Source organism: Macrobrachium rosenbergii, chromosome 47 (genome assembly GCF_040412425.1).
Source record: "Macrobrachium rosenbergii isolate ZJJX-2024 chromosome 47, ASM4041242v1, whole genome shotgun sequence".
NCBI lineage: Eukaryota > Metazoa > Arthropoda > Malacostraca > Decapoda > Palaemonidae > Macrobrachium > Macrobrachium rosenbergii.
In genome coordinates, this window is record NC_089787.1 from 30,138,489 (window position 1) to 30,159,781 (window position 21,293).

General features: G+C 37.5%; 1 protein-coding gene across 1 annotated transcript in view; it reads left to right on the top strand.

Moving 5' to 3' along the window:
- Positions 1-2,427: 2,427 nt before the first annotated feature.
- Positions 2,428-21,293, top strand: part of LOC136830716 (rhophilin-2-B-like) — a 244,229-nt gene continuing 225,363 nt past the window's right edge. The window contains exon 1 of the mRNA XM_067090502.1: positions 2,428-2,814. Within this exon, the coding sequence (XP_066946603.1) occupies positions 2,647-2,814 (168 nt within the window). The 5' untranslated portion in view covers positions 2,428-2,646. The remainder of the gene's footprint in view (positions 2,815-21,293) is intronic.

Here is a 21,293-nt window from a genome sequence, read left to right on the forward strand (position 1 = left end):
CATACATTCTAGATGATTTAAATGGAAAAATACTTATATCAAAACTTTGTAAGTTGCCCATATTATTGTGGGGGTAATTGGTCTTTGAACGAATAAGAATTATTTGATAGTAGAACGAAAACAACCAACCTATAAGATCTAACATCCTATCATTGTCATTGCAGTAACGTGCAACACTGTAGTAGAGAGAGAGAGAAAAAAAAAGGCATTGAGTTAGTATTTAACGTTAATGTTTTGTGGTTAGATTCTTGTGTATGTAACCCTTACCATTACTTACCATGAGTAGTAAACTATAAAGCAGAAAAATATGCCGAGCATTAGGATCTTGACTGAGTTGTCCTTTAGCATTACAGAAGACAATGCCATTGTACGAGAGTATTAGAATTCTGGTTGGGGAAGGTCAGGGAAAAGGATAGAGTGGTCTGCAGGTAGAAAAAGAATGAGTCCAGGACAAGGGCAAAAAAAAGGAAGGTTTTGGAGGCGCAGAATAATAATTTCACAGCAGTGAGGAAAGAAAATGTTTGGCATAAGTAAGTAGATGAGCAGAGAGACCTGTAGGGGTAAATTATTTTTGAAGGCCTCATTGTTCTTAGAAAATTCACTGAATGAGTTTGTTGCAAAAGCAGATGTGGGGTAACCTATAAGAGAAAAAACAAAGGTCGTAAATAACGATTCAGACATTTTAATGCAATTAGAAAGTCGTCAAACAGAAGACTGGAGGGAAATCATTTTCGCATCAAATTCTGCACAGTGAGGATGACATAAAAATGTGAATGATGGTCATGACAATAACACGAATGACAACTATGAATCTCTCCAAACCCTTGTACTTGCTGATAAGCTTTGTTATTCACTATATACAGGTGGAGTTTACAGGGGAAATGGAGACGAACCGTGCTCATGAAACATAGGCATAGCTGATATACAACGCATGCTAATGAATTATAGGCCTAACTAATATACAATAAAAGAACGTTCGTTACTTTAACTGCTCCAAATACCGATACTGAAAATGTCATGGAAAGAAAATGGTAAAAATACTTTTAGGATCGTTGTCGTCCTAGATTCATGCATTATGGTAAAAACAATTCCTAAGAAAGAAAAGTTAACCCCCTTATTTGCCCAGGCCTGAATGACCTCACGGGTCCCAGCACTTGGCCTAAACTCTATATTCTCTTCTTCTTATTTGCTATATTATGCAGTATTCAAGTGGAAAGTCTAGGAAAGGAGACAATTTCCTTGAAGCTACTTACGTTTTTGAAAATGAAGGATTGGTTTGCTTAAACCAATAGGAAAAATGTTATAAAATTATACTTGCATTGCATGGCCTGGTGGTATTGCAGTAACAAGTCGTAGCAGACACATTATAATTTAAAATGTTGAAATGATTATGGAATTTCAAGTACTTTTAATCATTAAGAAATCGTTTTGTAATTCGTAATCACGTCAGAATACAATTTTATTTTCCAACTTTACAGACTGTAAATTGGTTGTAAACGCAGGCATATATGTTGCCATTCCCGTTTTTTATACTGAATGGTAGAAATAACACGTTTTCAGGAATAGTGTTGGAATGGTTTCTAAGCAGAAAAAAAGGCGTGCACTTATTTGATAATCTATAAACATTTTGCATGGCACCAGCTTTACTTTGAACATACCAACACGCGAGGAAACTTTACACTGATGTATAGTGAGTGTTAGTTAGTTTAGATTAAAGTGCCGCATGCCAATACGGGTCCTTGCCAAGAAAAGTTCCGTATGTGAGGTCAAGTGTTAGAGGGAATAAGAGAGTCTTTGTGTGGAACTTGAGACTCGGCCTGATTAACTGAAACCGCTCTACAATGAGTGAACATGGAATGCTTTTATCAACAAACAAAAGTTTATTTCCGATCCTTTTTCGTTTTGGTTCTGTCAAACTTTGGGGTGAAACTATACAACTGAAAGGTCGAGGAGGATAAGTCGCTTCAATTACCAGATAATCAGAACCGGAGAAGCATTTTCTTTTCAGTCCCACATGTTACAATTCGCCCGATGCAGTGTTCGGTAAGAAAGGCAAACAAGGGTAACCGTCAATCAATAATATCGATCTCCCCGTCGTATAACGGGCGAATAATTAATAGCAGCGTAATACAAAGTCGCTCCCAGGACATTGCCTGTCCTGGTGAAATTCATGAAACAAAGACAGATACGTTTGTTGGTTGATGTCGACCTGCGTTATTTAAATTCCTATGGTAACTGCAGAATATTAGCAGACAAAACTAGACTTCTCGGTGGCCACGGTCTAACACGCTAGGAATTAAGTTGCATTCCATTGCAGTTACTCAAGTTGGGTGAATGTAATGATATCATCAGAAAGCATAATAATCGGGCGATCACGTTATCGCTTATCGACGAAGAGAGTTAATTTTATCTCTTGAGAAAGAGCACAGGTAAGTAACGAGTGGGCGGGGGAACGGACGAGCTCAGAAAACGACTCCAAGCATTTAATACACTCGACTCTCTCTGGAGCCGCTCAGTGTAGATAGTAACCTGGTGGGAGGTGGCCATACGTTCCGAGCTCTCGCGAATCCCCTCACTGTGAATCGACACGTGTTTGGTGGGAGAATTTTTTGAAATTTTCTTGTTACTTCCTAGACAGCGGCGAATATGTCGTCGACCGTGAGTGATATCCAAGATAAGATCAAATCGAATTTGTTTGTGAGCATGCGAAAGAAAAAAGATAAAATGGAAACGAGCAGTCTGGATGGGCTGCTGGACAAGCATAAGAATAAAAACGACGACAACAACTACTTCACATTAAGGAGGCAGAGAAGGGTATGTAGACTTGCAGATAGAAAGTTTGGGCACCTGGCAAATACCCAGTCTATAGGCCCAGGCCGGTTATTTATTGGCCCTGGTTCCAGATAATTTGCATAGGCCTAGCCTAGATTACATTCCGGCGAGCCCACAAGGAAGCCCAAGTCAGCTATTATTTCGTGTGTATCGTTTTCATATTCATGAAATGACTTTGTTTAGCCTTAGTCATAAGCTAAGTTCCATTGGTATCAATTTAGGATGACACGGTCTGTTCCTGTTCCTTGAGCTTAGGCCTATGTATGAGTTTTATATACTGAAGGGAGACTGTACCTGTACATTATTAAAGGTTATATATAGGCCTAGGCATAGTTATAATAAATATTTTTCACAGCTTTTGCTTATGCGTGTGTGGTCAAATAAATGTTTTGGGGTTCAGGAGTACAGTAATAAGTAATCCGTAACTTGTAGGCATCTTATTGAATAGCCAAGTGTCTATATTATCCATTTTTTTCTTGAGTAGGCCCATTGATTTTTCTACCACCAAAGTGTAAAGAAAAAGGGAAGGCTAATCGACATAGAATTTGATATTCTAAAGGCATATATCCTCAACAACCCAAGATTCTCTCTCTCTCTCTCTCTCTCTCAAATGATGAATTTTTAAATGCCTCGACCTGCCTGAGGTGGCCTACTTCAACACAAGATTGAAGTTTTTTTTTTCCATTTTAGATATCGGGGCCATATTGTGATGAACGCCGTTGATATTTCGAATTACCTGAGTTTTAGGCCTATGGTTTTGATTAAACTTACTTTTATGTATTTTTCTTCCACTAACAAAGTGATCTTATGATTTATCTTCGAGTTAAGGTTTCATGAGGTACACATTTCAAGTTCGAATTACGAATTCATAAAGACATCGATAAATATGGTAAATCACTCTTGGTGGATATGAGTTTCGTATATTGGTCTGTGGATTTGGCAATTGGATTTGATCACCAAGTTTGGTTTTAAAAACCATAAACTTTCATTGAGGTTAAAATGCAGTTCATAATTTTTACAATAACTCGTACTTTCGGTTAGTGGTGACGTGTGTTGGTGCAAGTTGATAAATGTCAATAGCTCATTGGTAGGTCTCACGTTTAGGTTTCCAAATGTTTCCAGCATTTGATGGTCTAACGAGGAGAGACATCACTTTTCTTACGAACCATTTAGCCAAGTAGTATATTCAACATGAAACCCGTGTGATCAACAAACTCTGAAGATGGTATGATTCAGAACACCTTTTTTTCTTTCGCCATGTTGCCTACTTCCACTAGTTTGTCAACGGTCGGGGATGCAGGTGCCTCCTACGAGACTAAGAATATTTAAATTCCTGCGTAGCCTACACTCTGATTAACTCGTCGTTATGCTAATTTTATTTATCCGAATTTTTCCTCTGTTAATATTTATGTTACCTTAGTGTCATAGGTTGGGATTTGCGTTACCATTTTGAGTAACGATCAAGCCTATCTCGAACGGCTTTGGGAATCTTTTCACCTCTTACTTTACTGTCCAGTATTTCATTATTTTATTTGTAATCGTATTATATTTGGGGTTTCCGCTTATGAATATGCCATTTCGGGTGTATCGACTACATAATTATTGATTTCGGTACTTTCCTTGCAATCCAGGATAACGGTGCAAGTATTCTTAATGCATGTATATTTTTTAAATTCTTAGCAAGTTATTTGCAGGAATGTCGAAGACAGTGTCACATGGGCACGCCATCTTGTGTTATCTAACATCTTTTATATTCTATGCAATTCGGTTGGGTGAGGGATTTCCGGTGCTAAACATGTCTTTTGGATGTATATCTCCCAAGTAAATATTGACCTCTGTATTTTGCTTCCAACTCGGGTAGTCGGTGGTAGTATTCATAATGCATATGTATTTTTAAAATTCTTAGCCAGTCATTTGCAGGAGTATTCAAGGCAGTGTTTACATGACCACGTCTTCTTGTATTGTCTAACATCTTGCTTCCAAACATTGCAACAAGTAGTCAAGTAGATTTGCTCATGTGTGGTGTGATAGTGTCACATTTAAGAAGAAATTCCAGACAACCATAAACTGTAACGGACAAATAAATGGGAATTGCCAGGTAGACCAAACGAAGATCTTCAGAATAAAACCTGGAGTGAGGGTGACAATTTTTCATATATGCTATATATCTGATGCAAATTGCATTTCAACATCGCTATTTTAGACCCAGGGAAGCTCCTCAAATCGATGAATGGCGTTTTCCATGGGCAAGAGTCCGTGTAGGCTCAGGTCTAAGTCTGATCGTGGTTTATTTTTTCTAACTCCATGTGAATACGGAAACTTTCTCCATAGTAAACATATGATGCTGGTAAACGAGAACACTAATTTTCTTATATTGGCATTTCGTTATGTTCTTGGTTTACTCATGTTACTGATTTTCCATAAGTCTAAAGTCGTGATAGCAGAATAATTTCCTACTTTGTTGTTTGTTAAATTATATCGAATGAACAAATAATGATCCGGTATGATTCAGTTATTTGGTTATTAACGAGGGTGCCTAGACACCATAACGAGTTAAGTGTCCACTTGAGACTTCTAATATCAGTCTGAAACTTAGTGTATCGTACCGATCCTGTGTTGGTTTAATTTTCCTAGTTTCTTTTGAGTTCATTATTCATATATGAGTTTTGCATGATTGAGCGATTTAAATGTAATATGCATAACTGATTGCAAGTTGATATTCTTTATGGCAGTTGGTTTACTTTTTACTATCATTATTGGTTGGGCACGTTTGTTAAATTAAGGAAAAATAGGCTTAATGTACTGTATTTTCATTATGTCATAACATTTTGTCGAGAGTGTTTATCCTTACATGGCTTCATAGTTTTCTTAAGTATAGGGCGTTGAAATCTTCCTTCATTCAAATTCGGGTCAAAGACCATACTATTCTTCCCTGCATAACGTTTACCATAATTTGTTCAAGACCCATTTAAAATTCAGCCTACCACCACCCACTAGGTCTTGTCCCACGGGGAACCTCCTCCTCCCAGATCTAAATTTTTAAGGAGATAGTATATGATTATCGTCATTAGTCTAATGGCTGGCTTTTGGACAGGAGGTACGCGTTTGCGGCTCTTAACCGCGTAAACACACTGCGATTCTCTACATGCGGTTCCTAACTTGGCCTTCGTCTTGTGTTTATTGATTGTACGGTCTCTCTCTCTCTCTCTCTCTCTCTCTCTCTCTCTCTCTCTCTCTCTCTCTCTCTCTCTCTCTCTCTCTCTCTCTGGTTTTACTCTATTGGCTATGAATGGATTGCATTGTGTGTAGATAGTACAAACGGTTTTACTCGGTCTCAGTTTTATAGAGATCATCGCAATTTTTCGAAGTTTTTCTTACTGCTCTGCAATCGTATGGTAGGCTATGTAAATTTACAGCAGGGAGTAGAAGACATTTGTAATGTAATGAGTAAAACAGATGCGAAGTCAAAATTAATTAAATCAATTTAGGAACGATTCATGATCAGTTCATTACAAGTGTTGCGGTTAGGCAAAACGTAGACAAGGCTGCTCTAGTATCATCAGCTTGGAATAAATAAAGGAATTAATTTACACGCATTACAAAATCACAAAGGAAATAGTGTTTACTAGAGGTTTCTTCTTGTATAGCAGTTGGTGAAAATTACAATGATTACAACTAATTTTATGTTATTAGGTTTCATATTAAATCAGACAAAATCTAGCGATGTTAACTATTGCTTTATTCCTGTCCATGTTATTTCGTTATGTAAATACACAACAGCACAAACCCGTCAGTCAGTCTCTGAAATGGAACCTTGTGACCTTGTTTCTAAGCTGTTATAACTCGGTGGGGATATGTAGATTATAGTTTTACCCATCAACCCATCACATGTGGGTTAGATTTATTTCTAAGCAGCTGGTTGTATATAGATATTTCATTCTAGGAATTTATTTTAAATACAAAACTATTCTAGGCATTTTTTTAAATACAAAACTATTTGGTTGTGACCAGATAAATGTTCAGTTTGTGTATTATATTTGTATAAGGAGCCATAAATGTTTTAAGTCTGAGCATGACTTTACATCAGCGGCAAAGGAGCTTGAATATGTGGCGGAACTTGCCCTGGGTCTACGTGTAAGGCGTAATATATAGTGTTGTCCTTATTTATGACCAACCAAACTTCAATTGCTGGGTGTTACTTACAGTAATATTATAGTACTATTTTCTTTTTATTTCATGCAGTCATCACGACAGTGTTTTGCAGCCATTGCGTTAGTATTTTTTTTTTTCTAATATTTCGTGAAACCTTGTAGGGTCAATGAGTTCCTGAATGATAAGAAAAGTTTTATTGACTGGAATAGTGTAGATGTGCTGTCATTCACCTGTATTCTTGAATTTAGTCTCTGCAAGTTGTTTAGGCTAATGGAGGAGTGGAACAGGGCAGGCAGAGAAGTCTTAGCTCTGTCACTGTGTGCGTTCGTGTGTGTGTTTGAGAGAGAGAGAGAGAGAGAGCGTCTTCGTGAGTGTTGGACTAAATCATTGTTTCATATAGCTTTTGTTTGTTGAACAACAATTTTCAGTAAGATAATTTCCAGAAGGAGCAGAAACCTTAATGTCCATAGATCAGGGTGATATACGAGAGAGTAACTAAGAAATCGTAATGCAGTGACAAACAGTAACGTGCATATAAACTTTTAGGAAAGTTACATGGATTAAGATGGCCTTGTAAGGCAACAGTATGCACAGATTTTACCTCCCTCTCTTGTTGCAGCTCTGTCAATTTTACAGGATGACAGGGAAAGTATTGCTCCACTGTTGATAGTTTTTAGTTTTAAAGCTCGTCAGTCATCATCAGAGGTGGTGCTACTATCATTTAAGTGGAATGGGTTTTCCTTCAGAGCTATTGTAAGTCATTAGCCAGTAAGTAACCCACACACACTCCATAGCTCTGGCTAATAGTGTTTGTAGCCCCTGGCTTCCTTTTTGGGGTTACCGCAGGAGCGCGTTTACCCTACGGCCGTTTGCACCGAAGATCTCGGTTCACACCTCCCATTAATTTTGCCATCTCACACACCCTGTTTTCATAAAGGCCGACGCTGCTGGAGTACTCCTGCGTGATTTTGGCAGAGCAGGTCGGCAGACACCAAGGTCAAGTGAGATTCTTTATCGCTGTTTAATCACACTCTTTCGGGGTTGATTGACGGGCAGCCTTTGGCGACAAGTTTTTCACCTAAACTGTTAGTCATTTATGTAAGATAAGCTCATGAATATCAGTCGACGTAACGAAGTTCGTCTCCGTATCAACCATTTTTCTAAAATAATACAGTTTTCTTTGGCGGGCATAGTAGTATTTGATATGTTTTTTTTAATGCTGATGTCGATATGATAAGTATCCTAATTTCTGATTATAATATTACGAACAAGTAGGTCTACAACGCCCAGTGAATAAGTAGGCTTAAAGCACTTGTTGAACACTTATAGTATATGTAGAACATTTCCTTTTGTTTGTTTGCCATACAGGCAAATCTTTGTCATCACAAACTGTTTTAAATGTACGTACTTTGGCTACTGAAGAGGAATGATAAAAAAAACACCAGTGATGGTGCATTATTTCAGAGGCCAGTGGACATCAATTGAGAGTTCGGACAAAAAAAAAAACAGGGTTTTTCCCAAATAAGAATTTCTACTGAAAAAAGAACGTTTCTAAGATTGAAATTCTTCCTACTAAAGCACCGTGATTTGTCCAGGTCAGAAGGAGAGGATATTGTTCGAGAAAAAGATTCTTGTTAGTGGGTGTTGTTATTTCCATACCCACACATTATCGATAATTGCTTCGGAGAAAAACGGCCTTGAAATGTATTTTGGAGTTGTGCCCAGATATGACCTTCGAGGGAATTGCAGCCCACTGTAAAATACCCTGAGGAAATAGCATATCCGATGTGTTGTCGTCGTTGCATGCATTTGTATCTTTATGGTTTGTAATATTGTAGTGTAAAGGAGTAACCTGGGTTACATTATACATAGGCTAAATATGGTTTATATATATAGTGTTGTCATGTATTAGGATTTAGAGCTTTAACAACAATAACGTCTTATGTCATATTTTGTGTGCACTTTTGATGCCCTTTGTGGTAATTAAGACTGAACTCTCTCTCTCTCTCTCTCTCTCTCTCTCTCTCTCTCTCTCTCTCTCTCTCTGTTTTCTTATCCGAAGAGATGAGATCCTGGATGCTGGCGAAGGAACAAGAGCATCCTCAACAGAGGGGACACAGCAGGTGAGATCAGTAATTACTGCGTCAAGGAACAAAGCGGAAAGTGCTTATATATCCCTCTCCGACTCCATGATGATTGAAAACAGCGAAACAGGAAGGCGGGAGAAGCAAAACACAAAGGAAAGAAGGACGAAAAACGGGTGTTGCGTAGATGGCATAGGAAGGATGACAGTTAATGTGGATGCTCAAAGAGGAGGCAGAGGGTAGTCGGAGATAACATTGGCAAATATTATCGGGCGAGGTGGTTGTGCCATACTTTTTTTTATGCTTTATTTTACTGGTTTTAACTCTCGCCTATTGACAGTTCATTCAGAGCTTTAAAGAAAGGAAATAACTTGCAGGATTTTAACCTTTTCACTTGTACAAGGAGGTACCACTTGGGCGGAAATACCTCTCTCTCTCTCTCTCTCTCTCTCTCTCTCTCTCTCCTGGATCCGTCTGGCGTTTCTAATTAGTGCCAGAATGCTTGGGCGAAGTCACAGTGTCTAATTAGATAATATACCTGTGGAGGTGTGCAAAGAGGTTAATGCAGGGGCTTCATATTTGATTGAGTTGTCAGAGGATTATTGTGGCAGCAGCTTTTATCTTGGCGTTCTCAAGAACCACCACCACCCATTCATATGGCATTTGTAATCAGAGATAACACACATTCCAAGCTAGGCTTATCATTCATGTCATAAAATAATGAATGAAACGACCCAGAAATTATCGTACTTGTGTGAATTGGTGTTACCTATTTATTGGCTGTGATCAGTGTATTGTACTTTTATGGCATTAATATTAGGCAACCAGAGTATTTCCTGTCAATCTCAGATTAAGGAAGGCTTTGTGTATTGTTGGTGTTATCTTTCGATTGCCAACAGGTAACCTTTTCTTAAAGAATGCCATGTGAAATGTCGCCCTCTGGTGTTATGCGCAATATATATCCAAGTTTTTTTTTTTATTCGGTATGAGAGAAATTGAAGCTTTGTTGCAACTCGGAAGAGCATATTCTTCTTGTATGAATGAATTATGGTAAATGGTTCAACCAGGCTTTCGCCCAAAACGGAAACTTTTATAGTTGAGTAATTTCTGTCATTTTAGTAGACGATACTTCTAATTGTCCTTTGAGCATTTACGCAATATTTTCGTATATAGGTACACCTGCCCATTTATAATGACTGTAAATGTGTTTTACATTAGGTAAGCATTGTGTCGTTGACAAGGGAATATCTGTGCTTAAGGTGAAAGTGTGTTTAAAGGTTAAGCAAGGGTATGTTTTTATTGGCCAAGCACGAAATGCCGAGGAGTCAAGAAATAAGTGTTAAATATGAGGGCGGCGCCTGGGAAGATTTCAAGGGTGGCTCTGGACAAAAACTTTTCGTTGAGGTTACTCCTTTGGTGAGTTAGTCACCGGGCGGGATTGAAAAAAGACTTATGAAACTGTGCAGAATATTATTTCAGGTTAGAATTTGTTTGTTGTGCCATTTGGCCATTTTGGTAGTGCTGGGTTTTAGCAAGCCTTATTTGGTGTGAGCGCAAAATTGATAAGGACGACATTTGTCCACTGAAAATCACAACAAAACATTTTGATTTGTGGATATAATTTTTGTATTGGTGACGCCTTGATGTTTCCCTTATTGGTCTTTGAATATTTTTTGTAGGCGTGTTAAGGAAGTTGATAAACCTCGCTCATATAAGCTTTTTATGAGGCGTACCCAAGGTGCGTGGGAACTTCGTATACATAATGGTCTTACGTAAAAAGTAGAAGGGCCAGCTCCATAGGGGGATAGTGCCGTCAGTGCACCTCATGCGGTGCACTGTAGGCATTGCTTTAGTTTCTTTGCAGCGTCCCTTCGGCCCCTAGCTGCAACCCCTTTCATTCCTTTTACTGTACCTCCGTTTATAATTTCCTTCTTTCTTCTTACTTTCCACCCTCTTCTAACAATTGATTCATAGTGCAACTGCAGTTTTTTCCTCCTGTTACACCTTTCAAACCTTTTCATTGCCAATTTCAGTTTCAGCTCTGAATGATCTCATAGGTCCCAGCGCCTGGCCTTTGGCCTAGGTTCTGTTCTAGAAGGGCCAGGAATTGTTATTTTAAATTCTCTCTCTCTCTCTCTCTCTCTCTCTCTCTCTCTCTCTCTCTCTCTCTCTCTCTCTCTCTCTCTCTCTGGGAAGGAAAGTATGGAATGTAAACACTCAAGGTCCGAGAACGATTCTAGTATTATTTCGAACTGGTTATATGTTTCGTATCATTACATGATATTTGCGCTTCGATAATCGTTGAAGTCACTTCTGGCCTTGAAAAACGATTGGATGAGCGTAATGCTTGTTGTCTTGTACAATTATTGGAGAACAATATTTTCTGTTTCACTTTTGGTCTTTTGATGAAGACAACGCGGTTACCGTCCGAACCCTAAATGTTTGTTCCGTATGTTTTTGTTTGTTTGTTGAAAGACTAGCCTAATTCGGATAAGGTAGCTAAAAGAAAGAGTGGAAAGATGAATATTCATAGATCAATGTGATATGATAGGTACCGGACAAGTCTTTAGACAGTAATGTGCATGTAAATTCTTTAAAGAAAATTGCTTGGATTATCATGACCTTGTGAGGTAAAGTTTCCTCAGTTTCCTATTTTTTTTTTATTTCTTTACAACTCTCTCAGTTTTACAGAATAGCTGAGAAAGTGTTACTCCACCCTTGATAGTTTTAACTCTCTCTCTCTCTCTCTCTCTCTCTCTCTCTCTCTCTCTCTCTCTCTCTCTCTCTCTCTCTCTCTCTCTCTATATATATATATATATATATATATATATATATATATATATATATATATATATATATATATATATATATATATATATATATATATATATATATATATATATATATAATGTGTATGTATGGTAAATTACGATCGTTATTTAGGCTTGTACTGTTTGATTGTTCATGCATTTTGTATTTAATGTATAATTTTTTAAATTTATGAACGATAAATTTTCCTTCAGGGAATAAAGCTTAAATAATGTTTAACACTAGAGCACAAACAGACATCATATTTATAATTTTTAATCCCATTAAAATATAAACTTTCTGTTTGTGTCAAAGAGAAGACAAAAATGATGTAAGTTTTAGTCCTTATTTTATTTTCCAGAGCAGGTCTACTAAAACTTTTGTTCGTCTTTGTGGTCCTAATGACAGGTACCTGTACTATTCTGTTGTGAAGTCGGTCAAATGCTTTGCGAACCCGAGTTGATGACTCCAATCCGTCAATTAAATGTAATGACGCATGTTTACGTAAGCGGATAATGTGACTAATGAACGTTCCCACTATTATTGTCATTACTCCTTTTTAAATGTTGCAGCAGAATCTCACAAGAACGAACGCCGGAGCGATTCCGGACCAATGGCATTCTGTCGTTAGTTTCTGTTTTGCTTTGATATTGCGAGACGAAATTACCGCGAGATGACTCTTAGTTGTTTCTTAGTGTAGTTGTTTGACATTCTTCGCCTGACTAATTTCAGTCATTAACTTCTTGTTTTGCGGGGGACTTCTCTAATGAGCCTCGAAATATTAATAGTCACGCTTTTGTTGGCGTAACATGGGAATTTCTATATTTAGTCAGCGTTTTAGCCCTAAGGCTCAGTGTTTTGGTGACAAGTATCCTATGATTAACAAACGTAGAAGTATAGACTTGTTTCATGCCCCTTTATCCGTTTTGTGGAGCCACGGGGCTTGAAAGGACTTAATTAGGCCAGGTCATTTTCGTGTAAATGATAAGAGCCTTTAGCGTTATCGCAGCGGCACGTGTAAAGTAGAACTATTGATTTTCCATGTGCCGTCATAATTTCAGGTTATAGGCCTATTGTAAACAGTTTAGTGTTTATTTTGGTGCGTTTTTTGTGCGCTTCTTTTTTAATGGATTTACTTAATTATTTTGTTGTCATATACAATTGTGATGATTATCTGAGGTTATTTAGCCTAAGTGGTATTTGGATTAGTTTCGCGTTTGTTATTTTAGTTGGCTGGACATTTGCTTAAGGAGAAAGTATTTTGTTTTTTTATATGATTTATGTTTCTGTTTCTGACGGAAGTCTCATCACACAAGGTTATTGTCAAGAAAGCTGTGTGCAAAACTTTCCTGGGGTCAAAATTGATAATGTATATAATACGCAGATCAGGTTGAGACTTGCGCTTTATGGCATCCTGTTATTATCTTTATATTTTATCTTATCCTTCCTCTAATTTAACGCTTTTGTTTGACCGATTGTACGCCAATGCATGAATTGTGTGTGTGTGTGTGAAGCCAGAATTTCCCACAAGACCTTGTACTCGTCACTTAATTGCGGGTCGCAAGTCGCTCGAACGACTTGAAATGATGCAAGACTTTTATAAAGCTTCTGTTCTCACTGTTGATTGGGGGTTGCAAAGAATGCAGGACAAGGGATCTTCTTGTCTTTCATTTAAGGCAGCATTTATTTATTTAATACTTTGTTCTAAAATTCCCGTGTGCTTCTTATAAATTCAATGCTTTTGCTAGTTGATAATTGCTTGGCTCATTGTTGAATGCGCAACTCTATAGATCTGCTTGGAGATTTTCATGTTCAAGTGGTATCAACGAACGCTTTTTTATCGACTTTTGTTTTGTATGTGTATTTTGTTTTCCCTCCATAATTTTGCAGTAAGTATTATTGATGGAAGATTTAACATTTTCTATTTTAATTATCTCATTTAATTACTTCAGTCTTATGTTTTCGGGTGTCTAATTTTGATTTCTTACCACCAGACCGTCAAGGTTTGTTGCAAGGTGTGTTAAACCTTCCCATACCATCCTGTTGTCCGGTTTTGGGACGGACATAAGTGTACAGCTTCTTTTGTTTCAGGTACTGTTCTGTGCTTGTGTTTAGATAACGTTGCAGTGATAATAGGTTGCAGTCATTTAATCTCAGCAAATTTGATGTAAATTATTACCGTATTTGTAGCGAATTGCGTCTTTTCAAGACATCTTGTTTTTCCCAACGTATGCTGAATTCAAGGTCCCGAATTGCTCAGTGTTTACTGTAGATGAAATTTGGATGTTTTTATTCGTTGTCTTCATTCGTTATTTTGTGTTGTCATTAACGTACACATTAATGTTAATTTACCGTAGTTTAAATAGTAATTAGTAGTAGTAACAACAGCTGACTGGCCTTGACGAAGACTGATGTTTTATAAAGTATTGCAACGACATTCTTCTTAGCAGTTGTAGATGACTCGTTGTATCCTTCGAACTGTATCACCGTTGCGGTAAAATTTTCGCAACAATCTTCTGCTGCATCACCAACTATTATCATAGGAGCGTTGCAACATCTAGAAAATAAGTGGTATTTGATATCCCCCCTGAAGATTCGTCTGTTGCGTAACTGTCATTTCGCGTTCGTTGTCTGTAGTAAAATGAACCGTATTTTACATAATTGTTTTCGGTTAAGTATTTCTGTGGGCGTAATTCTGTTCTAGCAGTCCATCGGAATAATTATATTTTTTCGCAAGAAATGGTGTTTTGTGATTTTTATGCAAGTCTTACAATTCTGGGGTAATTTTTTCTCGTCTTTGAAATCAAGATTCAGATGATACTGTTGATTTTGATTAATACTCTCTCTCTCTCTCTCTCTCTCTCTCTCTCTCTCTCTCTCTCTCTCTCTCTCTCTCTCTCTCTCTCTCTCTCTCACACATTTATTTATATATTTCTATCTCATTTTGTGTATTGCCCTCTCTCTCTCTCTCTCTCTCTCTCTCTCTCTCTCTCTCTCTCTCTCTCTCTCTCTCTCTCTCTCACACACATTTATATATCAGTTGTCTTATACCGATCCAGTTCTCCTTGAGGTATCCGTGTTGACAAGCCACCAGCAGTGCCTCCAGTTATTAATATAAACAAAGAGTGTTTCATGAGAAACTGCCTCCCAATTTTACTAAAATAAAAACATTAATAGAACGATATTCGATCCACTGCATAGACAACTTTGTAAGCCCGTGCACACGGTATTCCATATGTACGAGTATGTTGGCTTGAACAAAGATGATGCAAAAGTTTTTGCGGCAGCAGATGGAACAGGTAACGACAGGTGGCGAGGCACGTTACCCCAGGGACTCTCAGGAGTGTGGAACCTTGGTGGAACCTCTGTTGTTCCATAGGGTTGAGAGTTCACCAAGAGTTACTGCCATTGGGTGAGTGAGCGTTTTGATGGTTTTGGCCCAGTTTTGGATACGTGCATTATGTAAGCGTTGTCTGTGTTGAAATGCGTTTTTGACTGCTCTTTGCAGACGAAGATTATGTTTAGGTAGCTTATTTTATATATATGAAGTTGGTGAGATGAGGCTCTGTGCTTTTTTTATTTTTTTTTGTCTAGAAGGGGAAAAAATGAAACTGATCTTAGTTTTATTCGTCTGATTGGAAACGTTTTGGTTTAACAGATTTTGTAGATAAGTAGACGAAAATTTGTGAAAATTTTAATGAACTCTAGTATGGAAGGCGCAACAGGAATTGACCAGCAAGGTTAGTACGCAAAAATTGGATTAAATTTATGTAGATTTGTCTTAGACTTATCAACAGTTGTAGAACTGGTTGTATGTTTTGGTTGCTTATTTTGTATATGAAGATGGTGAGGTGATGTTCTGTGCGGGTTTTTTTGTTTAGAAGGAAAAAAAATAAACTTGATCTTAGTTGCGTTCGTATAAATGGGAGCTTTTAGGTTTTTTTACAGGTTTTGCACACAACTAAACGAAAATTTATGAAGGTTTTAATGAGCTATAGTATGGAAGGCTCACTGAATTAGCCCAGCAAGAATGTTAGGCAAAAATCTGATTAAATTTATGTAGGTTTTTCATAGACTTATCAACAACTGTAGAACTGGCTGTATGGATAAACTTATAAAACTGGCTTTTGTATGACGACGCGGCAACAACGTTTAAATGCCAAAGGGAAAACAGATGGGTGAACCCATCAACCAGGTAGGTAAGCAGCAGCAGGTGAGACCAGCGGTTGCCATGACAACGGGTGATGCTCCTAACAGATGACCTTGTGAGCATGAATGGAGGCTGATAATGGGGAGAGGAGAACGCGTAGTAGCGCCCTCTCTCTCCCATCGGCTTGCGGTGTTTATCGATGGCAAAAGCATGTTGCGGTGATTTAGACCTGTATTTTATTCGTAATTCGTAGGACTGTGCGTGTACCAAGATGAGGGGGAATTGGTTTAGAGGGGCCGTAACGGTTGTTATTTACTTGATCATCGAAGTAGAAAAGGTTTTTGTTACATAATGATTGGAATTGGAGCCGTGTTTTAACCTCAAAGATCTTGTAACTTATGCAAGGTCGAATTACCTCGTTTAACGGGAATATAATCTCCATAAACCAAAGTACCACAGAGTTTTTGCTAATTATAATATTGATAAACTGATGTGTCTCAGGCAGGTTATGTAATCGCTGTTGACTTATTAATAATCGGTGAAATCTTGCGTATAATGTCAGTGTCCTCGCAGTTATTGATTATTGCGGAGGTACATTCCTGCATTTGGATTACCCGTGACATAAATGGCTGGTTTCTCTCTCTCTCTCTCTCTCTCTCTCTCTCTCTCTCTCTCTCTCTCTCTCTCTCTCTCTCTCTCTCCAGACACAATACACATGCACACATATATACTCGTATATGTACACACACATATATATACATATAGTTATATTAAAGATTACTTCATTGGCCTTTGTATATAACGCTAATGGATAAGCCCAAACAAACATCAATTCATACTCATCGAATTTGAATTTAAAATAAGGACTTCGTTCATCTCGGATCCCTGTCGGTCTTGTTTGTTTAGTCGAGTTACCTCCGTCGTCAATGGCCCAGCAAGAGAGGGTGTTTGTTTTTCGTTGGGTGTAAAAGTCTGCGGTCTGCGACCAACGGTCGTGTGGTTGATCGTCTTGGACGCTTAATTTCCGAGGTAATCTAGTTTGCCAAACACGCCCCCAAAAGGTGTCTTAATTGACAGTGTCTCGCAGATGTTTCTGCATTTTTGTACTACTACTCTGGTAAAACATTCCCGAATACGTGACCGCGATACGCAGATGTTATCGGAGTTTTTATGGGATATCATTTAGCAGAGAGAGAGAGAGAGAGAGAGAGAGAGAGAGAGAGAGAGAGAGAGAGAGAGATGCATGAACAGATAAATAAATGGTAAACGCAGAGGGAAGACGATAAAATGCTTTATTGTAGTAACTTACAGGTTTTTGTGATATCCACTGCGGTCAGGGGAAAGCAAATGAAATCTTAGCTTCTTGTAGAAGTTGTTATTTCTAGAACGAAGAGAAAAATGAAATCCTGAGTTCTGAGGATTTCTGTGAGGGACAGAGGAGGAGGAGGAGGAGGAGGCGGGGGTGTATTCATCTTCGAGTTTTAAATTTTATCGCTATCTGCAATGTTGCTGTCATGTCGGGTATGATTTTGTGCGTCAGCTGCAGCACCATTGACATCATTGCATCTTTACTAATATTAATATTTTGTTATATCATTTGGTCTGTGTGTTTCTACTAGTAGTATGCTCCTTTTGTCACTTCTGCTACCAATGTTGATTTTGTAGCTACGTTCACCTTCAACGAGTTTTGCAAGGAAGCAGAAAAAATGAAATTAAAACAATACTGTTCTGTATCCTGGTCAAGTCATAATGACCGGATTCACGATAACGGATGCCCGGGAGACTTTAATCGCAACGGTTATGAAGATTGCACTGTAACACTGCTCTGACGTCATGAGATGGGCACCATGTGGCACAGCAGACTTTAAAAGGACCTTTTCATTAAGTACCTCTTGGTCGCCATCACCATTTATCGTTCGTAGGAAGTGATGATGTTCATTTAAGAGGGAAGCCCTTTGAAGAAGTGGCGTCTGTCTCTTGACGTGCGTGAGTCAGTGGTGTTCCTTAAGGTGGACTGTGTGGTCTAGTGTTGTTTTGCTGTGATTTTATTTATTTGTGTGTATTCCATTTTTACTTTCGTTGGTGAAAGATACTTGTCATGAGTTTTCTCCTCTTTGTACACTTGAGTACGGTTGGGTTTGTGATAATATAAGATAGTTTCCTTTTCAAATTTTCAAATTTTGAGAAGGATGTTTAACATAACGTACAAGTTACTATATTTATTTTAAAACATTCTTTATTCTTGTAGTCTTATTTAAATCTAAAGAGTAAACGTCATTGAATATGAGCAACAGTTTCACGAGACAGTTGGGTGAAATGCAACAATTTCTGCATGTCTGCTGTGGTCATTTGTGATATATATTTTTTCAACTTCGGAGTTCGGAAATGGCGGAATGCAAACCACAGCACGTAATTTCATCAGGTCAGTGCACCTCGCGGAGGGACCTGGCTTAGCTTGGATTTACAATGAGAAGGCTGATGGGACGCCAGTCAGTCACTGTTGAAAGAGGTGGGCTTATACTCCATTTTTTCTCCCCACCCTCTTCTAACAATTGTTTCATAGTGTAACTGTGAGGTTTTCATGCTACACCTTTGTAACCTTTTACTCTCAATTTTCCTTTCAGCAGTGAATGACCTTATAGGTCCCAGCGCTCGGCCTTCGACCTAAATTGTATATTCTGTTCTATATTCCATTTTTGGTTTATCTAAGACCTTGTCTTGTCAACTCGGAATCGTATAGATTACAGTTTTTTTTTTTTTTTTTTTTTTTTTTTTTTTTTTTGCAGCTAAAACAACCGGAATAGCTCTGCTTAACTCTTATCTCTCGTTGTGTACTTCATTCTTTCAATTGATTAATATTTCCTTGTTGATAAAACTGATTGTAATTATATGAAAGCTAAAGTACCAGCATTCTCTCTCTCTCTCTCTCTCTCTCTCTCTCTCTCTCTCTCTCTCTCTCTCTCTCTCTCTCTCTCTCTCTCTCTCTCTCTCTCTCTCTCAAGGTTATGCAGGTGTACTGATTGCATGATGGCAAATCACAAATCAGTTGTGAAGTCGATGAGGAATTTTGATAACTGGTTGTAGCGAGTTAAAGGAAAAATTATTCTAAATGTATAGGAACTGGTCGTATTACTTCGAGGAGAATAAAGTCTTAATATTATAAGATTTTTTTTCACTGTCTACTTACGGTAAGTATTTGGGTCGATTTTGTAACGTGAAGAACCTATCACTGGAGTTTCAGTTATTTGCCATGGTACGATTTGCTAAAGAATTTTCTCCTTCAAATGTCAGTAGTTCCACCTTCCAATAACTGGTGGTGTTGGTACACCACTCATCATTATTATTATTATTATTATTATTATTATTATTATTATTATTATTATTATTATTACATCCGTTCCTATCTGGTGTTAAGTCTTTACACACCTTAGATTTAGCAAGGGTTTTATTAAATGTATAATCGATTTAGCCTATGTAAACGTGTTGGTAATTCTCATTGTATAAATTTGCAGTATATGTGCTCAATTTCACTTTGGGTTTTATCTTCATTTCTTAGAGCGATTTATGTTCTAAATCTGATGATTATGTCATCCCCAAAGAATCTTGTCTAGAAACCGGCGTACGTTTGGTACCCATTGGCCTTGGAATTTGGGAAAAAGGTGGTCTTGAGAGAGAGAGAGAGAGAGAGAGAATGTTTTTGAACATTGGTAAGGGGATTATTTTTCGACGTTTCATATCCTGTAAGACTAGCGATAATAATGAAGGTTAACCTCTAGGATAGAATTGTCAGTTGCAAATAGATTTCTATTTGCAACTGACAATTCTATCCTAGAGTTTAACCTTCATTATTACCCCTAGTCTTCCAGGATATGAAACGTCGAAAAATAATCCCCTTACCAATGTTCAGAAACGTTCTCTCTCTCTCTCTCTCTCTCTCTCTCTCTCTCTCTCTCTCTCTCTCTCTCTCAAGACCACCTTTTCCCTTTTCGTCCCTGGACTTCGTAATGTTTGTGAATATTAGACAATACTTGACCTAACGTATTTTTTACTTGTTTTTCCGATAGGTAAAGGTTTTGAGTTTATAGAAAGAACTGCAGTGTTTTTTATTGTAGCATATTCGATGTACATAGCTCCCTTACTGTTATTTGGATACGTTTCACGTTATCTTTTTTTTATTTAGTAATTTTTTTCCTGGTTGGGCCTAGGATTCTTATATGCGCACGGTCTCGTATAAACAGCTTTGTATTAGTCTTTCCATTCATTAGGTTTAATTAATATACCATTCCTGTTTTTCGTCACTTCACAGACCCTGTGTCATCATCGATGGTTTTCTGGTTACTTCTGTGCGAGATACCTGTTTTTGTATCCCCTGACATTTTGTAATAATAATAATAATAATAGCAGTGGAAATGTTCTTTTTCGTGACTTAGGATTACATGTTTTACTAATAAAATTTCTAAAGTAAAAAATCTAATATTTTGACTAATATGTGATAGAAAGGGTATCTTGTACTGGCTGTCCCAAGAGCAACAAATATAATCAGTGGTGGCACAAGACCAACTAGGCCTACATCCCCAACGATTTCAAGTTCGGAACACAATCACGTTGCAGTCAGTCAAGAAGATGGTGGTGAATCGTAGAAGGTCCTTCTCTCGCTTTTTGATTCCTGTAATTCTTAACTCTTTTGAAAAGTGGGTCCCATACTTCTTTTAGGGTGTAAATTCTGTGTTCTGCAAACGATTTTTCTTTTCTGTCAGTGTTCGATAAAAGATATGTTGATTGTCCGTCCCCTTGGATTTCGCAAAAAAAAAAAAAAAAATTAAAATATATATATATATATATATATATATATATATATATATATATATATATATATATATATATATATATATATATATATATATATATATATGTATATATTATAGCACTTGTATTTTTGTTTTAAAGCATGACAAACTATGTAAACTTTTTTTACAAGAAACGAAATTTGAGAGAGATTTTTGTCTTTCAAGTTCTCCATAAATTATTTATTTTGAAAAAATCTTCTAGTAAATGCACCAAGTATTGGTTCAGATGGAGTTAGCCTACAAAACTTTACAGTTTTATCTGAAGCCATTGAAACTTCTATTTACCGTACATTTAATGGCATCAGATTGTTGGCTCGTGCTTTTGTTATATTTTCCTTTAGTTTGCAATCCCCTCACAACGACAAGAACAGAATACCTAGAATTCTCTTTCAAAAAAAAAAAAAAAAAAAAAAATCGCGT